At 43.5% G+C, this 19,693-nt stretch overlaps 1 protein-coding gene across 1 annotated transcript; it reads left to right on the plus strand.

The window, feature by feature from the left end:
• Positions 1 to 3,318: 3,318 nt before the first annotated feature.
• On the plus strand, positions 3,319 to 18,342 carry LOC148500761 (uncharacterized). Its single transcript, XM_088451356.1, has 4 exons — positions 3,319 to 3,400; positions 8,064 to 8,255; positions 8,731 to 8,854; positions 14,831 to 18,342. The coding sequence occupies exons 3-4, from the start codon at positions 8,770 to 8,772 to the stop codon at positions 16,693 to 16,695; spliced, it is 1,950 nt and encodes a 649-aa protein (XP_088307482.1). The 5' UTR covers positions 3,319 to 3,400; positions 8,064 to 8,255; positions 8,731 to 8,769; the 3' UTR covers positions 16,696 to 18,342.
• The last annotated feature ends 1,351 nt before the right edge of the window (positions 18,343 to 19,693 follow it).

A 19,693-nucleotide genomic window follows, 5' to 3' on the forward strand; every position in this document is an offset into this window, starting at 1 on the left:
ACTTTTGTTTTACACTGGAGCAGATTGTCAGTACTATATAATCAGCAGCTGAGCATACATCAGCAGAGAACAGCCACTTAACAGCACAGCCAACAGAGTCTGGACAGTGGACACAGGCTACTGCAGCCACTGTAATTATTAGCAAAGTAGCGCAGCATACATCAGCGTGCTGACTCATCCCCCTACAGTCACTTAACATTAACAGCATAGCCAATGGGTAACAGCATAGAAAATGGAGTCTTTTTTTTTTATACAGACACTGGCAGACGACTTTGCAGAGCTGTGCGCAGCTTGCGTCCTTAGTGACAAAATGGCGCAGAGTCCCGGTGCTTTATATAGAACCAAGTCTCGCGAGAATCCAACGTCGGGTAGATGACGTTCGGCCATAAGACTGTTGTTGGACTCAGAGCCATAACTAGGGCGGTGCGGCATGTTCCACATTTTAAAGGTTTCTTTGTACCTTCTTTTAAAGTATGCTAACGGCACAGCCACTGGGACTTGTACTGAGGTGCCCACTGGAGCCATCACAGCTGTCTGCAACTGTGTACACATGCACAGCACCGGACGAATGCCCGCCGCACCTGAGACATGTTATCTGCGTACTGGATCGCAGACACAGCCGGAAACATGCCCCTAAAATGGTATGGACAAGCCTCCGTTTCATCCGTCATTCCCTGTTACCTCCCACAAAGCGTTCGCTTCTTGACAATCACTTGCGAATGAGTCCTCACTGCAACCGTAATCGCAATTCAATGCGCACTGCAGCTGTGACGCACGCGCACAATAGCGTACAACTCAGAATTAGGCCTATAGACGGTGAATTAAAAAAATAATAATAATAATTTGGACTAATTAAAATGGCAAAATGCTCCACATGCCACTATTCACAGGAGCGAAGGTGCAGGAGCGAGCATGGCGAGGCACAGTTTTTAGAATTTTTGGCTTATTTATTAACCCAAAATCACTGTTAATTTAATACCGTCGGTCCGGTTCGATGAGAAAGAGGATTCATTATTAAATATGGGATCTATTGATTTATTGTCGGGCCGGTTGTGGAGAGAGGGATGCCTAGAATATTTACCAATTGCTCAGATATCCAGGATTAGTACTGATTATTTATTTTCAAATAGAGACCATGGGGCTGGTTCTGAGTCACACAATGCTGCGATCGTGATAGCTTTGTGTGCCGTAGTTGCGTCAACAACTTTATGCTAATGCTAGTATAAGTCTGCTCCCACACTGAGCACCTTAAGATGCTGCAATCCCGTTTGGTGCGTCTTTAGATGCAACCATCGGTCGCACATCGAAACTTGCACCAGCCCTATGGCCTCCAATCAGGGGCGTATCTATAATGGGTGAAAGGTGTGCATTTTCCAGGTGATTCGCGCATGCGCAGTAGAATGTCCCGGGAATGTGGAGCAGGCGCCATGTTCCCGAGGACCGGCGCATGCGCGGTAGACTCTGACACAATGCCAGAGTCTACTGAACCGCCGGAGAGGAGGGGCCCGATCGGACCCTACGCACGGGCCCCCTCCTCTCTTAAAGCGCCTCTGCATCCGATGTGAGCGTTTAAACGCCTGTGTACGCAACCACTTCATGTTTTTTTTTCAACAAACTTTATTAACAAACGGCCAACCTGACACAGCTCAAGTTCTGTTTCTCCAGTGAGGAGAAGCAGAAACTGGCAGCTACAGGAGGCGGTATCAGTGCTGGAGAAGACACCCGACGGTAAGTGACATCTCGCCTTAGTAATACCTGGGACACTTAGCGCTGCCATAGATGTCTATGGCAGCGCTAAGTGCCCCAGGTGCAGTGCGATATTGTAGGTTGCACTTAGCGTTGGCAGGCTGCAGGCAGAGAAAATCCCTTTAGTACATACTGAGAAGCTGTATGTACAGGGATTTTCTCTGCCTTTTGCGTTTTTCCTCCTTTTCTCCCCTTATAAATAGACCCTAAGCCTTCTCTACTGTTATCTGATATTGTTTGCTACTTTCCTGGGGCTCAGGGTTACTTCCCCCAATGTTTCCCCGACGTTGCGCAATATAGCTTTGGAACCATTTGCGAAATCGCAACTGCGATCACATTACCGTCTATCACTGAATCAGGCCTAATGTCGATAATGGACTCTATGGGTGGTATTCAATTGTTTTATAGTGCCCGATCTCCCGTCAGGTCGCGGAGCGATATTCAATTGATTCTGATTATCACGCCGACTGCACCCGGGGCGCACAAAGTGCTGGGAAGCGATCGCAAAAAGTGCAGTTTGAGTGCCCAAAATTGTCACTTTCGCGCATTTCAGCTCGCCAGCCACAGGGCTGCGAGAAGAAATGCCGGCACCAGCAGCTGTTCACGCCCGACAGGAGCAACAATTGAAAAGCTGCGTCAAGCGTGAAGGTGGGGCAACTGCCGGGGCCAACAATTGAATACCTCCCTATATGGCTTATGGGTATTTAGCGTTGCAGAAGGCCATGCCTTGCATGGTGAAGCTTTCACTGTCGAGATCAGGCGAATAGTTTCTCTGATGGGGTCTATTGCTGTCAATGTTGTGAGGAATGATAAAGGGAATAGCCTGTATACAGGCTAAATCTAGTGCTGTATTAAGACTAGGCAGTATATTTACTAAGAAATTAAACCACAAGTTGGGATGTTCTGGCTGCAGGATTTAAAACGGCAATAATACATGCAAAACACACATGGTTTTGCATTTATTATTGCCCTTTTAAACCCCATGTCCAGAAACGCAAACAAACAGCAAGTTTGAAAAGCTGCCGTTTTGTAAATAGTTTGGCCAGTATGTATCATCCCTAGTAGTAGTTACGCCTCTCATGTGCAGGACATATCTGTGTGGCTGCTGGAAAGCAGAGGACATTTTCTAGTAGAACAAATGTTTATCCAGTTTAATGAATAGTGTACAGAATGTCATTATTGTATTCTATATAAAGGGCAATCTGTGAGGGCATTTACCAAAGGAAGCAGTAGATGAAAATAACTCAAACCTGATTTATTCAGACTTATTACAAGTTATAGGTATTTTTTTTTTTTTTTTAAATAAAGCGTCGGCCATGTTTTCGTAGCCCGTTTAGTGATTATCTATTGAGCCCGTTGGATAAACACTGAAAAATTGATTCGTAGGGAAATAAAATGGTTTTCGTGTAAGCACTATATCCTCCATCTAACTCCCCGTGATGGTTTAATCAGTACAGTAGTACAATAGTTGCCTTTATATAACTATTCTGGCCTCGATGCAGATCAGCGGCGGCCATTTTCTTATAGTCTCCAAGACACGACGGAGGTCTCACCTCATCTCTCCCCGCCTAGGACCGATGTCGCCGCGGAGGGGGCGTGTCCCCACAGATGCTTCCGGTGCCATAGTGATAAAACGTGAACAGGCAGCGCTAAGGTACCTTCTGTAATGTTATTTATTCAGTAAGAGAGGACTCTCTAGTGATATATGATATTATTATTATATAGGGGAGAGGGGACGGTACAGTGATATATGAGGAGGAATAACACAGTTCCCTGCACACACTGATATGTGGTATTATTATTATTATTATTATTATTATTATTATAATATAGGGGAGAGGGGACTGTACAGTGATATATGAGGAGGGATAATACAGCTCCCAGCACACACTGATATGTGGTATTATATAGGGGAGAGGGGACTGTACAGTGATATATGAGGGAGAATAACACAGTTCCCAGCACACACTGATATGTGGTATTATTATTATTATATAGGGGAGAGGGGACTGTACAGTGATATATGAGGAGGGATAATACAGCTCCCAGCACACACTGATATGTGGTATTATTATTATTATATAGGGGAGAGGGGACTGTACAGTGATATATGAGGGAGAATAACACAGCTCCCAGCACACACTGATACGTACTATTATTATATAGGGGAGAGAGGACTGTACACAGTGATATATGATGGGGGATAACACAGCTCCCAGAACACACTGATATGTGGTGTTATTATTATATAGGGAGAGGGGACTGTACAGTGATATGAGGGGGAATAACACAGCTCCCAGGACACACTGATATGTGGTATTATTATTATATAGGGAGAGGGGACTGTACAGTGATATATGAGGAGGAATAACACAGCTCCCAGAACACACTGATATGTGGTATTATTATTATATAGGGGAGAGAGGACTGTACACAGTGATATATGAGGAGGAATAACACAGCTCCCAGAACACACTGATATGTGGTATTATTATTATATAGGGGAGAGAGGACTGTACACAGTGATATATGATGAGGGATAACACAGCTCCCAGAACACACTGATATGTGGTATTATTATTATATAAGGAGATGGGACTGTACAGTGATATATGAGGGGGAATAACACAGCTCCCAGCACACACTGGGGTAGATGTATGAAGCCCAGAAGCGGTATCAGTGCACGTTAAGTGCGCTAATACTGCTTCTTCCCGATGTATGATCGGGGGTCTGGGCGGTAAATGACAGGGGCGCTATGCGCCCTGTCATTATCGGCGCTGCTATCTACAAGATAGCAGCGCCAAGCGGCAGGGCCATGTACGAACGGTCATACTGCATGACCGTTCGTCCGGCTGTAGCTGTCGTTATCGACAGCTACAGCCTGGCGGTAACCTATGAACAAAAACTATTTGCAGTCAAAGCTGCAAATATCCCGGCGCTCAATACAAAAATTGTTTGATTGTAAGCAGTGCCAGCTGCAAGTAATACAGGTTTGGTCAGAAACCTAGAGACAAAAGTCTCCACAAAAACAGAAGAAAGTGTAGAATTAATTCCTGCGCTATGCACTGTTGGATTCTCAAATTGAAAACTCTACATAAGATTTGCTGTCTGTTAAATTGAACAGGAGGCTTTAATTAAAATAAATGATGCTTTAATACAATGTAATCCACAGATAAACACTAATACTTGCAATCAATTGTGCATAAATAAAATAAAATCAAACATATAAAAAATGTCAATCATATAAATGCAAAGATCATATAACTCTCTAACTTTGATGCATTGCTAAGAGAGTGTGACTTGATACTGTATCACTGAGGTTTCTACAGCACAACGTTCTAATGTTCCACTCCTACACCAATGTGGCTACAAATGTAGCAATTTGTTTCCAATGGTGAGGCAGCTCAATTGCACTGCTTGGATTGCAATCACTACTGGCGTTCCAGTGTGGAATGCAGTCACGCTGGAAAATATGTAGGTGGGTAAAGACAACTGGAGTATCTCACCCCTGGAAATCTGTGATCACACTGATGTCCGTCTGGACGTTGTGATTCCGCGGCTGGATGGAGCCGACTGCCGTGCAGCCGGAGACTGATGCTGCTGGAAACCGGGACTTTCTCAAGACTGTTTCCACGGGACGAAACGCGTTGACGTCATCACCCAGGCACCTGAGATTGTTTCACAGCACATTACCACCTGCCGCACGCTACTTTGGAGGATTTCTGCAAGGTGATAGATGCCGATTCATCCCCGAAGCTTACCGCCAGCTGACACACAGCTACCGCTCCATTAGCAGCGTCAGTCTCCGGCTGCACGGCAGTCTGCTCCATCCAGCCGCGAAATCACAGCGTCCAGACGGACATCAGTGTGATCACAGATTTCCAGGGGTGAGATACTCCAGTTGTCTTTACCCACCTACATATTTTCCAGCGTGACTGCATTCCACACTGGGACGCCAGTAGTGATTGCAATCCAAGCAGTGCAATTGAGCTGCCTCACCATTGGAAACAAATTGCTACATTTGTAGCCACATTGGTGTAGGAGTGGAACATTAGAACGTTGTGCTGTAGAAATCTCAGTGATACAGTATCAAGTCACACTCTCTTAGCAATGCATCAAAGTTAGAGTTATATGATCTTTGCATTTATATGATTGACATTTTTTATATGTTTGATTTTATTTTATTTATGCACAATTGATTGCAAGTATTAGTGTTTATCTGTGGATTACATTGTATTAAAGCATCATATTTATTTTAATTAAAGCCTCCTGTTCAATTTAACAGACAGCAAACCTTATGTAGAGTTTTCAATTTGAGAATCCAACAGTGCGTAGCGCAGGAATTAATTCTACACTTTCTTCTGGCGCTAGCCTATACGCACAGCATGGACAGCGCTGTCCCTGCTGCCGGCTCCAGGCTGCACGCGGGGATCTCACGATATTTGCAGCACACACTGATATGGGGTATTATTATTATGCCTGTTTTTAAATAATATTTACATTTACAGATGTGTCCTCATACACCTTTGTTGTAATCATGCCAAATATTCCCACTTAGCATGTCTTGATCTTGCGACTTAGCCACACCAAGAGTCTATTTTCTTAAAATGTGTGTCTTATTTGCACTACTAATGCGACAAAACTACATTGCAAGTGTACACTGACCACTGGGGCTTGCTTAGTAACATATCTGTGTAAAAAGGTTCCTCCCGCCACGTTTCTTTATGTTTGACTTTATATGTATGTTATATCAATTCCTCTGCAACGAAAACGTCACTGGTACACTGTGAGCGGTTTTATATGTGGCTACTATGTGACTAAGAAGTAATATTTATTGAAAAGTAACCTGTGTTACCTGTGGCGGAGCATATAAGTCGCGCCAAGCATTTTGTGCCATATGGCTAAAAATCTCTAGGTGCATTAGGACTCAGCTGTACAGGGGTAACAACATATTCACAATTAATAGGTTCATTTAATTTGGTTTACCTGTATGTTTATTCTCATATATTTTTGGCATAAGAAATAAAAGATGAGGTGAGGGAGTCTGGGGTGCGTCACAGTGACATCACTCTTAACTCTATTACTAACACAGGGACCTGACTGGGGAGGTGAGGGAGTCTGGAAGTGTCACAGTGACATCACTCTTATCTCTATTACTAACACAGGGACCTGACTGGGGAGGTGAGGGAGCCTGGGAGTGTCACAGTGACATCACTATTATCTCTATTACTAACACAGGACCTGACTGGGGAGGTGAGGGAGTCTGGGAGTGTCACAGTGACATCACTATTATCTCTATTACTAACACAGGGACCTGACTGGGGAGGTGAGGGAGTCTGGGGTGCGTCACAGTGACATCACTCTTATCTCTATTACTAACACAGGGACCTGACTGGGGAGGTGAGGGAGTCTGGAAGTGTCACAGTGACATCACTCTTATCTCTATTACTAACACAGGGACCTGACTGGGGAGGTGAGGGAGCATGGGAGTGTCACAGTGACATCACTATTATCTCTATTACTAACACAGGACCTGACTGGGGAGGTGAGGGAGTCTGGGAGTGTCACAGTGACATCACTATTATCTCTATTACTAACACAGGGACATGACTGGGGAGGTGAGGGAGTCTGGGAGTGTCACAGTGACATCTCTCTTATCTCTATTACTAACACAGGGACCTGACTGGGGAGGTGAGGGAGTCTGGGAGTGTCACAGTGACATCACTCTTATCTCTATTACTAACACAGGGACCTGACTGGGGAGGTGAGGGAGTCTGGGAGTGTCACAGTGACATCTCTCTTATCTCTATTACTAACACAGGGACCTGACTGGGGAGGTGAGGGAGTCTGGGAGTGTCACAGTGACATCACTCTTATCTCTATTACTAACACAGGGACCTGACTGGGGAGGTGAGGGAGTCTGGGAGTGTCACAGTGACATCACTCTTATCTCTAGTGCTAACACAGGGACCTGACTGGGGAGGTGAGGGAGTCTGGGAGTGTCACAGTGACATCACTCTTATCTCTATTACTAACACAGGGACCTGACTGGGGAGGTGAGGGAGTCTGGGAGTGTCACAGTGACATCACTCTTATCTCTAGTACTAACACAGGGACCTGACTGGGGAGGTGAGGGAGTCTGGGAGTGTCACAGTGACATCACTCTTATCTCTATTACTAACACAGGACCTGACTGGGGAGGTGAGGGAGTCTGGGAGTGTCACAGTGACATCACTAATCTACCTAGCAAAGGTGCTTTAAGCTCGAGTATGGGAAGACCAGTCCAGTTTGTAAATGGACATTATAATATTTTTCAGAGGAATACACATTAGTAAAGAAGACATCCAGCGAATGTGAGACACACAGCAGCTGCCCCCGTGTGTCAGGAGGATTAAGCAGGACCCAGAGTCCCATCACGGTGACTCCACCTCACTCACTGATACTTGAGACACAATGACCAGAAGATCCTGGAACTCTCCAACAAGATCATTCAGCTGCTGACTGGAGAGGTGACTGCTGGGAATGGGACATTATACAGTAACACCAGGGGATGTGTCTGGGTGATGACTGGAGCGGTGACTGCTGGGAATGGGACATTATACAGTAACACCAGGGGATGTGTCTGGGTGATGACTGGAGCGGTGACTGCTGGGAATGGGACATTATACAGTAACACCAGGGGATGTGTCTGGGTGATGACTGGAGCGGTGACTGCTGGGAATGGGACATTATACAGTAACACCAGGGGATGTGTCTGGGTGATGACTGGAGCGGTGACTGCTGGGAATGGGACATTATACAGTAACACCAGGGGATGTGTCTCGGTGATGACTGGAGAGGTGACTGCTGGGAATGGGACATTATGCAGTAACACCAGGGGATGTGTCTGGGTGATGACTGGAGAGGTGACTGCTGGGAATGGGACATTATACAGTAACACCAGGGGATGTGTCTGGGTGATGACGGTATCATTGTGTGTGTCAGGTTCCTATAAGGTGTGAGGACGTCGCTGTCTGTTTCTCCATGGAGGAGTGGGAGTATATAGAAGGACACAGGGGTCTGTACAAGGACGTGATGATGGAGAATCATCGGCCTCTCACATCACTGGGTAAGAGAGGTTTATCACAATCCTGTCTGTGTATATAGGACGTCATTACTGTGGGGCTGAAGCAGAGTTTGTAGCAAAGTGGGCGAAGATTAAACAAAAGAAAAGTATATCTGCATATATGCTAAATTCAACACATTTGTCTTCTGTGCTTGGGTAGACACATGCTAATATTTTGCGACAATCCTCACTATTAGTATGTAGTTGCACCTGCCTGTATCAGGTACACAAAAGATTATATAGTGTTCATTCTAGCACCCTGCACCAGTCACAACCAGTGCAATTCCTCTGTTCTGCCTGGGGTGTCACTCTCTGCTCTCTTCTAGCAGACTCAGCTGATACAGACCAGAGTGTGCTAGAAGCACCAGAGCAGAGAGCGACACCCCAGGCAGGAAAGAGGAACTGCATTGGCTGTGACAGGTGCAGGGTGCTAGAATGAACACTAAGATATATGTGAACATATCCTAACGGAAGAACGGTGTAAGATTCGTTCAAGACGAGTCTGCATAGAACTTTTTTGCTAGTAGAGCATGCACAGTGTGGAATCATGCAACCTGACACAGCCCTCATTCTGCACCAGCCCCTATGTGTATCAAGACATTGTTACATGTATGCAGTGTGAGTGTTTTTATATTGTATAGCCCAGTGGTTCCCAAACTTTTTTGAATCACGGCGCCCTAGTGCATCACTATTGTTTTCACGGCACCCCTAAGCCAAAAGTTTGTAATTGAGAAATTCAGAAATAAATGTAGTGAAGTAAATTATATTTCCCTGTCATCTTTAGGTTCAGTTATGTGATGAGGACAGGTTTGTGCTTCTGTTTGTGCACATATTTACATTACATTGACCATAAAGAATTCGATATGGTGCTGGACCACCAACCTGAGGCACCCCTGCAAGTGTCCCGAGGTGCCACGGCGCACAGTTTGGGAACCACTGGTATAGCCACATTATATATATATATATATATATATATATATATATATATATATATATATATATATATATTTAATGTGGGTGCAATATAAGTAAAGTTGTTATAATCTTATTTTACTTTTTTAGTGGGGGAACTGTGTTGTGTATTCCTGGTTTTATGTTTTTTTACAAGCAATAAACATATGTTTTTTCTGCGTTACTGAAACTCCATGTAGTTTAGTTCTTCATTTGTTTTTTTTTTTAAGTGAGGATGTTAGGAAAAAGGGGTTTGTTTGTGTGTGTGTGGTGTAGTGGTTATTTTTTTGTTAATCAGCTGTATGCAATAGCCGAAGCGTAAGTAATAGTTACTAGGATCCTCTCATCAGCCCAGTTATAGGTGCCGATCTGCGCATAGGAGGTATAGAAACAAGGTACGTGGCTCCCCTCTTCTCTTGCATGGAGTAGAGTGCAGGGTGTCAGTAAGGGCTCCTAACAGGGCAGCCCTACACAAGGCATTGTGGTGGCTGAAGAGGGCCTTCCTGGTTGCTATGTACTGTGCTTGGGAGGAGATAACATCACTGGTCTGGCAAGGCCACCAGGACAAGCACAGTGTGCATTTTCAGGGAGCCACCAGCAGCAGAACCTCATTTTTAGTCTTCATTCTAGTACCCTGCACCTATTAAAACCCATGCAGGTACTCTATCCTGCCAGGGGTGTCTCTCTCTGCTCTGGTACTTCTAGCACACTCAGCAAAAATTGCTGACATTAAGCAGTTTATGTGCTATAATCACCAGAGCAGAGAGCAACACCCCAGGCAGGAAAGAGGAACTGCACTGATTTTAACAGGTGCACGGTGTTGGAGTGTACACAACATTTTCCCTCTCATCTGCAGGAATGTAGTTGTAATGTGTATTGTGGGTGTAGTTTTTTCTATGGGGAGCACATCAAGGGCTTAGCCCGGTACACAGCATGGAGGATGTGCCGCACTCGCCTGCAAGTACTCAGTGGAGTCAGTGTGGGGCACGGCCATGGCACAGATTACACAGATTGGAAAGAGGTTTTAGATACTGAGCAGAAATTCTCAGATTTCAGCCCCTTTGGTTTTCTTTGAAATAAAACCATCTTTTGCCTCCCTATGGTGAACGACTCTGGGACCACAATTAACCCCTTTTTTCTCCCATTTCAGGGGCATCTGATGACCCTTCTGGATCGTAGGGCATTGCACGATCACTACCGGTCCACTTTCTTCTAAGGGGTTCTGCTTACCACCTCCTCTTTTGGATCATAGAAGTGGCAGGTTCCTGTGACTTCTTAGACTTGATAGGAGTTTGATTCTTATTGCCCCCTCCCCTTCAGGAGGAGTGTGAGGTAGCAGGATAGTCTGTTCAAGAGTGTTTCTTATATCATGAAGATCCTTCTGGGAATTTAGGAGTAGGGGATCCTTGAGTATGCTGTCAGGAACAGCGTGGAATCTGAAGTTTCTATATGAATACAAGAATTAACTGTTTTTTCCTTTCTCCTACCAGTGTCCTTAAACCCAAGGGACCTAATTTTTGTTTGTAACATTCTTACGGTAAGGCGAATGGTCAGTTTTTTTGCCCCTAATGGAGGATTGAGGTGAATTAGACAGGCTTAGGCAGCTAGGCTACCAGGTCCCAAGACCTCAGACAAAGAGCATGATGGGTTACCCCTGGGTGAGTGGTATTGTTAGTCAGACCATGGAGGCTCACAGGTCGATTCTCAATGTGCAGTAGTCCAACCTAATTGCTTCCCAACAAGTGATGTTCCTAGACCTTATGTTCGACACCTGTGAACATCGGGTGATCCTTTTGCTACAGGGTCTGGTGAATTTTTTGTTGACTCGAACTGGTTTAATTCACTATTGTACGAATTACTTATGTCAAGTTTCATTGTTGATTTTTATATTCCCAGTACGGCGCTGCAGGAACTATGTGCCAGCTTCAAAAATATCAGATAATTATTACAGCATAATAATAATAATTATTAAGTTCCTAGAAAAGATAGAGTTCAACTCTTGAGGCAGTATAATTTGCACAGATCTATTAATAGGTATTCCAGCTTGAGCTGAATTCAAAATGGAACAAGTCTCACTAGAGTTTGATCAGTCAGCTCTTCAGACTCCTGAGGGACTAGTCTCTTGCTCTGCTGGTAGCTGTAGAATGACAATAGCAACAGTCACCAATTCTCCATCTGGGACTGGAAGATATTGACAATGGACTCCAGCCTTCACTGCTAGGGTCTGTGTATCTGTGCTCCAAGTTTCAGGGTCTTTAATTTTCAGAGTCAAAGCTGCTAATTAGTGTTCTAGAGCTCAGAACTATTTTCAGTGCTCTGATATACCAATGCCAGATCAGACCTTGAAGGGAAAGGTACAGTATTAATAAAATTACGGCTGTGGCTTACACAAATAACCAGGGTGCCCGGGCAATGAGAAAAGCAAGATCATGCATTGGGAGGACCAAAAAGTTTGAGTTATTGCAGTGGTGTATATTACCAGAGTCAGAAAATGGGAAGCAGGCTTCTTCAGCAGACAAACCCTTCACCCAATGGAATGCTCCCTCCATTTGGAGGTATTTCAACAGCTTGTGGACCGAAGGGGGCAACCAAATGTTGACATGATGGCATTTCAGTGAAACCACAAAGGTGGATTGCTTCTGCTCCTGGATGGGGAATCTACAAGCATTGCTGGTAGCAGCCCTGTTAGTTCCATGGACATTCCATTTGATCTTTGTGTTTTTTTTCCATCAACAATGCTTCTGCTTGTCCTCAAGAAAGTAAAAAAGATAGCTTAGAGTGATTCTGATAGCACCAGATGGTCTTGGTACATGTAGGTTCTCAATATGGTAGAAGGGCGTGTGACGCCTGTCTCTAACACCTGATCTCTTAAGTCGGGGTACCTTTCATCACCAGAGCTTGCTTCGGCTGGCTTGAACCTTAAGGCTAAGGTATATACTGACCATATAGACCAAGCTCAAAAACCAGTTTTGGATGAAATTTACCACCAGGTTTGAATATTTTGGATATTGGAATATGCCATATTTTGGAATATTTGCATACCATTATGAAATATCTTGGGGAAGGGACCCCATTCTAAACACAGAATGCATTTATGTGTTATATACACCTTATACACACACAGCCTGCAGGTCATTGTATACAATATTTTCAATGATTTTGTTGCTCAAACAAAATTTGTGTACATAAAAGAAATTCATTTATGTTTCATATACACCTTATACACAAAGCCTGAAGGTCATTTTATACAATATTTTTAATAATTTTGTGCTTAAATAAAGTTTGTGTACTTTTAACCATCAAAAAGCAAAGGTTTTACTATCTCAGTCGTGCTAAAAATATTCTGTATTTCGGAATATATGGATATGGGAGACTCCTTAACCTGTATTTCTAATGGACATTCTGAATGTAGGTTTGACACTCAGCATCTTGAATGTTTAGATCTCAGCCCATTTGGTTTTCTTTGAACGAAAACCATCTTTTGCCTCAAGTGCAGACCACCTTATACGGGGGTGTTGCATGTTCGCTTCCATACATCACTCCTAAAGCTACTTGAGATCTCTACTCAGTGCTGACTGCACTGCAGCACCAACCCTTTGAACCCTTAGATTCTGTGAATTTCTTGGAAGATTGCCTTCCTGTCGGCCATCTCCTGAGCCAGTAGAGTTTCATAGCTGGGGTCCCTATCTTGATGGTCTCTCTTCCTCATCTTCTGTGCCAGGACATTGTGATCCTGTTTTTGGAACAAAATAAGTCTCTGGACAAACAGGACTCTCCTTGTTCTTATGGACTTTGTTAGTGCTTTATGGACCAGGGAGCATTCTGCCAGATTGGTGGATGCATCTTGGGTGGTGCCACGCTGTGCCTCTGCTTAGAAGTTGTGCTAGGCTGCCACATATTATTCGGTCCTTACCTATCAAATTTATATATTGTTGTGCCCAGAGATGCCAGATTCTGAGCTTACCCTTCGTAAGGAACAGCTTTGTCACATTTCCATCCTATTACTCTAGTGTCCCCAAATGGATGGTTTAGATAATTCATTACCCAAATATCTACTTGGGGACACTGGATGCCCTTCCTTTGCACTTATTGTTTGTCCCTCTCGTTATGTTGACCTGTCTTTTGGGCTTTGTTAGACAAAACTGACAGCCACTAGGGTATAGAGTAGGAGGAGCTTTAATTGCCAATCTTAATGTGACCAAGATCCTGCATCACTCACTGTAACCCATGGTACTACTTCAGTGTCTCCCAATGGTCTACAGACCGGTAGCTAACAACACCATTTGGGGTACTCGATCAGCATTTAGTGACCTTTCACACTCTTGCTACATAGTTCTCTTCCCCCTGCTGCCACATATATTCCATTTTCCTCGTAATTTATCATCGCTGCTATTTACAATGGTATCAGACTAGGGGGCCCCCAGCCTAATTGGGGACATCACTGGAGTTTGTGTCCTAATGAAACATATGCATTACTCTTCTACTGAAGAAGGGCATCTGGTCTCGGGTAAGAGCGGAGCATTGAGAGGGGATTGTGCTAAAGTGTTGGTGGAAAGTATCTACGGACACAGAATGCTATGAGGGAGCATTTTTTCTGTCTTATGGTGCATACACACGATCAGATTTTTCCTTCAGATATGAACGATAACGATTTAAAAATCGTTCAGTCGTTCATATCTGAAGGAAAATCATTCATATCTGACATACCTGAACGATGGACGATCAACGATGCGCGTTCCCGTTTGTCAGATAACGATATCTGACATCTGATGGGTTTGCAGTCAGACTTGGACGATTCCATTCATTTTAATGCAGTCAAAAATCGTTCAAATCGTTCAAAACTTTGGTAAAATCGTTCAGTCGTTCATCTGACAAGTCTGACAAATCTGACCGTGTGTATGCTCCATTAAGCGGAATCCCTAATCTTATACATCGGGATAGTCCAATTGAGCCTGTTATATGGCAGAATTAATAGTGAGGATAAAATGACATTTTAGACACCTAACTCCATACATTTTGTTCCAACAGAACTACATAAAGATCCATCTACTCATATTAAGGAAGAAATGATTCCATTTGAAGAAGGAACTCACCAAATGACTGACCCTTATACACCGACAGATCATACACTATTCACTTCTATTCATAATAAAGAGGAATCAGACTTATGTAATAGAGGAAACCTCACAGACACTGACAATTATACACCCACAGATCATACACAGTATACATCTACTCATACCAAGGAGGAATCAGCCTCATGTGATGGAGGAGACCTCACACACACTGACATGTATACAGCCACAGATCATACACAGTATACATCTACTCATACTAAGGAGGAACCAGTCTCATGTGATGGAGGAGACCTCACACACACTGACATTTATACACCCACAGATCATACACAGTATACATCTACTCCTATTAAGGAGGAATCAGTATCGTCTGATGTTGATGGAGGAAACCTCACACACACTGATATTTATACACCTAGATATCATGCACAATATACATCTACTCATATTAAGCAGGAATCAGTCTCATGTAATAGAGGAAACCTCACAGACACTGACATTTATACACCCCCAGATCATACACCGTATGCATCTACTCATATTAAGGAGGAATCAGTCTCATGTGGTGGAGGAAAGCTCACAGTCACTGACAATTATACACCCACATATCATACACAGTATACATCTAATCATATTAAAGAGGAATCAGTCTCATGTGGTGGAGGAAACCTAACAGTCACTGATAATTATACACCCACATATCATACACAGTATACATCTACTCATATTAAGGAGGAATCAGTCTCATGTGGTGGAGGAAACCTAACAGTCACTGAAATTTATACACCCACATATCATACACAGTATACATCTACTCATATTAAGGAGGAATCAGTCTCATGTGGTGGAGAAAACTTCACAGTCACTGACAATTATACACCCACAGATCATACACAGTATACATCTAATCATATTAAGGAGGAATCAGTCTCATGTGGTGGAGGAAGCCTCACAGTCACTGACAATTATACACCCACAGATCATACACAGTATACATCTACTCATATTAACGAGGAATCAGTCTCATGTGGTGGAGGAAAGCTCACAGTCACTGACAATTATATACCCACAGATCATACAAAGTATACATCTACTCATATTAAGGAAGAATCAGTCTCATGTGGTGGAGGAAAGCTCACAGTCACTGACAATTATACACCCACATATCATACACAGTATATATCTAATCATATTAAGGAGGAATCAGTCTCATGTGGTGGAGGAAACCTCACAGACAATGACATATATACACCCACAGATCAAACACAGTGTACATCGAGTTATACTGAAGAGGAATCAGGATCATCTACCAATGGTGAGCCATGTTTTAATACCCGGTTCAGCTCTGTTCATCACCAAAGGAAAGAAAAAAACAATCATGTTGATGATAAATCTTGGCCCTGCTCTGAGTGTGAGAAATGTTTTGGGTGCAACGCAGAACTTGTCGCACATCAACAATGGCACGCTGGAGAGAAGCCATTTTCCTGTACCGAGTGTGGGAAATATTTTGTCAGTAAAAAAAATCTCGCCCGACATCGGAAAACTCACACGGGAGACAAACCGTACTCTTGCCCCACATGCGGGAAATGTTTTACTGTGAAATCCAGTATTAGTAGACATCTGATGATTCACGAACGAGAGAGGCCTTTCTCCTGCTCCGAGTGCGGGAAGCGCTTTAGGGAGAACTCCGACCTCGCGGTGCACCAGAAGAGTCACACAGGGGACAGAAAATATTCATGCTCTGAATGCGGGAAATGTTTTAAAAGTCGCTCAGAACTAGTTAGCCATGTTGTTAATGGTCTGGACTTTACGTAAACGGTCTTTACTTTACACCTGCCACATGTCTCCAATCTCGTTGCTTTGATCTGTAGGATATTTATATGAACTTCACACCCAAAGTGTCATGTTTTCAATGCATCGTTCTATTCATGTGTTAATATTTGTACTAGGAGAGTCCAGTTAGGGAGTCATACAGAGACAGGGACCAGCGGTAGTTACAATATTTGGCAACCACTGCTAGGCCAGGTGCCAAGCACTGCTAGGCCCGGTGCCAACCACTCCTTGGCCCAGTGCTTGGTCTGGGGTCAGACAGGTTCCTGATATGGTGCTTCTAGAAGACAGGACAGTTTGAGATTACAGATTCCTTTTTACATTGTGAAAGCTATTCATTCACAAAATGCTATTGCTAAAATACACAGAGGCAGTTGGCCTCTCCCCTCCTAATCACCAGCACCATGCAAAGGGGACAAAGAGCACGAGCTTCCCCTTGCAAAAACACAAACTAGCACCAATAGGCCAAACTGGGCTGGTCATACTGCTACAGGGAGACCCACAATATGTGATACCTGCCTACAGCAGTGTGAGGGAGTCCCCTAGGGTCATCTGGACTACAACAAAATGGAGGAATCCCCATGACTAAGGCAAACCCAGCCAGTGCTGAATGGGCCCGTTGAATCTTGTTATTCCAGAAATAGGTCTAAATAGGAAATAATACACACGCTGAATTTATAGGAGCATTTACACCCAAATCCAAAAGGGATCTTATTCCTGATGTAGTGCACAGGGAACACTCATCCACATTGTAACACGAGGATAAAATTATAATAACAAAGACATCCGCTTCTTACGGTGCTCTGCTGGGGCGTGACATGGAACTCAATGAGTCTGCTAATGTGTGATGTAGTATGACGCATACATAATACGGTATAGTATAACACTACAGTATTTCTACTGGAGGTCACTGTTATGCGTATGATGAACTTTCCATATCGGCTGGACCTGGCAGCTGAATTCCATGGAGTCATGCTTGTGCCAGGCGCATTCGGATGATAGCTTCTACAATATAACGGTGTACAATGTAATGGTGTGTTACTGTTGCTGTGTATGCGTATGACGCATCTTGCATACCTAGTCAAAATAAACCATATTTCCCTAATCCAGCCTCACAGCTCTTAAACGTCTCCTCAAAACTCATGTTTTCATTATTACCTACCACCCCTCCTTCACACTCTGACCTAAGCACCCCCTAGTTTTGTTCCCTTCTCCCTCCTTACGTCTGGCCACCCTCCTGTATAATATAAGTGCTTACAAGCAGGGCCCTCGCTCCTGTAGTCTCCTATAACAAACGGGATGTAATTATGTTAATATGTAAATTTTGATAACTCGTCTGTAACTGTCTAATATTCTTATGTAATGTTATATGCCGTCACAGTGTTATGGAACCATTGTGATGCTATATTAAAAAAAAATCTAATAATAATATAAATATTAATGGGAAATAAAACTTAAAAAAAAAACAACCTTGAATATCAGTGTCATTGGATCAGGGTTGTAGATTGCGCGTGTATTTGGGTGAGAGCATAGGGTGTGCCCTTACGACCTAAAATATACTTGCTTATAATTACTGTTTGAACTTTCCTAGCTATTTATTGCCTCGTAATTTCATTCAATTAGCAAACTCAATTTAAATAAAATGGCGGAGGGTTGCTGTAATTGTCACTAAGGAGGAGATGTCTCATGCCTTCTGAGCAGTGGTTAAGTTACCTATAGCAACGAATCAGACTCTACCTATCATTTTAAAGAATGTACTTGATAAATGCTACCTAGAAGGCTATTCAGTGCTTTGGGAAACTTCTCCAATTGTGTAATTTTTTTTACTCTTTAGGAGGTTTTTTAAACTTTTCCCTGTCTGTCACTGTACCTAGACTATTGTCTATCGGACACTTTTCATCCATATAGATTGACTATATTAGTACAGTTTATGTCAGCTCATTAATTAAAATTACCGTAATATGTATAGTGTAACACAAGCAGTTTTTTTTTTAATACAACATGGACTTTTAGTAACAAACATACATTAAAAACAACAGTAATAATTGTTTAAACAAAAAATATTGGGATGTAGTTATGATGCGGCCGCCGGTCTCAATCCCGACAGCAGAATCCAGGCAAGGGAGTTAACATAAGCGTCGAAACACTGACGCCTATGTTAATCCCAACCCCGGAACGCTGAGGACGCCAGCCCGAATGAAGGTAAGTCCGGGGCGCCTTTATCGTTAGGCGGGGTTAGAATTAGGGACTCTAGCGGGGTTAGGCTTAGGTTTGGGGGGGTGGGGAGATTAGGGTTAGGCACCCCTAGGAGGGAGGGTTAGGCACCACTGGGGGGAAGTTAGGGTTAGGCACCCCCCGGGAGGGTTAGGTTTAGAGTGCGGGAGCGGGGGGGGGGGGGTCAGGTTTAGGCACCCATGGGAGGAGATTAGGGTTAGGCACCACTAAGGGAGGGTTGGGGGCAGGGGAGGGTTAGGCTACTTACCTGCCCCAATCGGGACCTCCTTGTGTCGGGCATCCGCTGTCGGGATTTGAACCGGCAGCATTTCAATCCCATTCCTAAAATATCACGTCTGATAATAGTTGCCTGCCAGCACTGCCCACTGCTCTCCACCTTTGGGATTGCTGACCTCCCTCCATGCGTTGAGCAACTGTATATGAAAAGAAATAAAGTATTTATTGTATCAGTAAGTCATGTAATATTTCTTCTTAATCAATATAGCATTGCATTATTAAATATTCGCTTGCAGACACCTGTTCATTTGCATTGTCGCTCTGTAATAAGCACCTTCCGCCACTCCTTAACGACCATTTATTTTTTCTATTGGTTAAATTTAGGGTGGAAAAGAAACTTGCCCAGGGATTTATCTGATAAATGAAGGGGAAACGAGGGATTTCGGTATTTAATTAAAGCATTCCAAAATTTGGTGTGTGTGTTTTTTTTCTCTTCTATAACCTATACGGTAGGTTTGTGGAACTACATGTT

Source organism: Taudactylus pleione, unplaced genomic scaffold (assembly GCF_031769625.1).
Source record: "Taudactylus pleione unplaced genomic scaffold, aTauple2 ptg000547l, whole genome shotgun sequence".
Taxonomy (NCBI): Eukaryota; Metazoa; Chordata; class Amphibia; order Anura; family Myobatrachidae; genus Taudactylus; species Taudactylus pleione.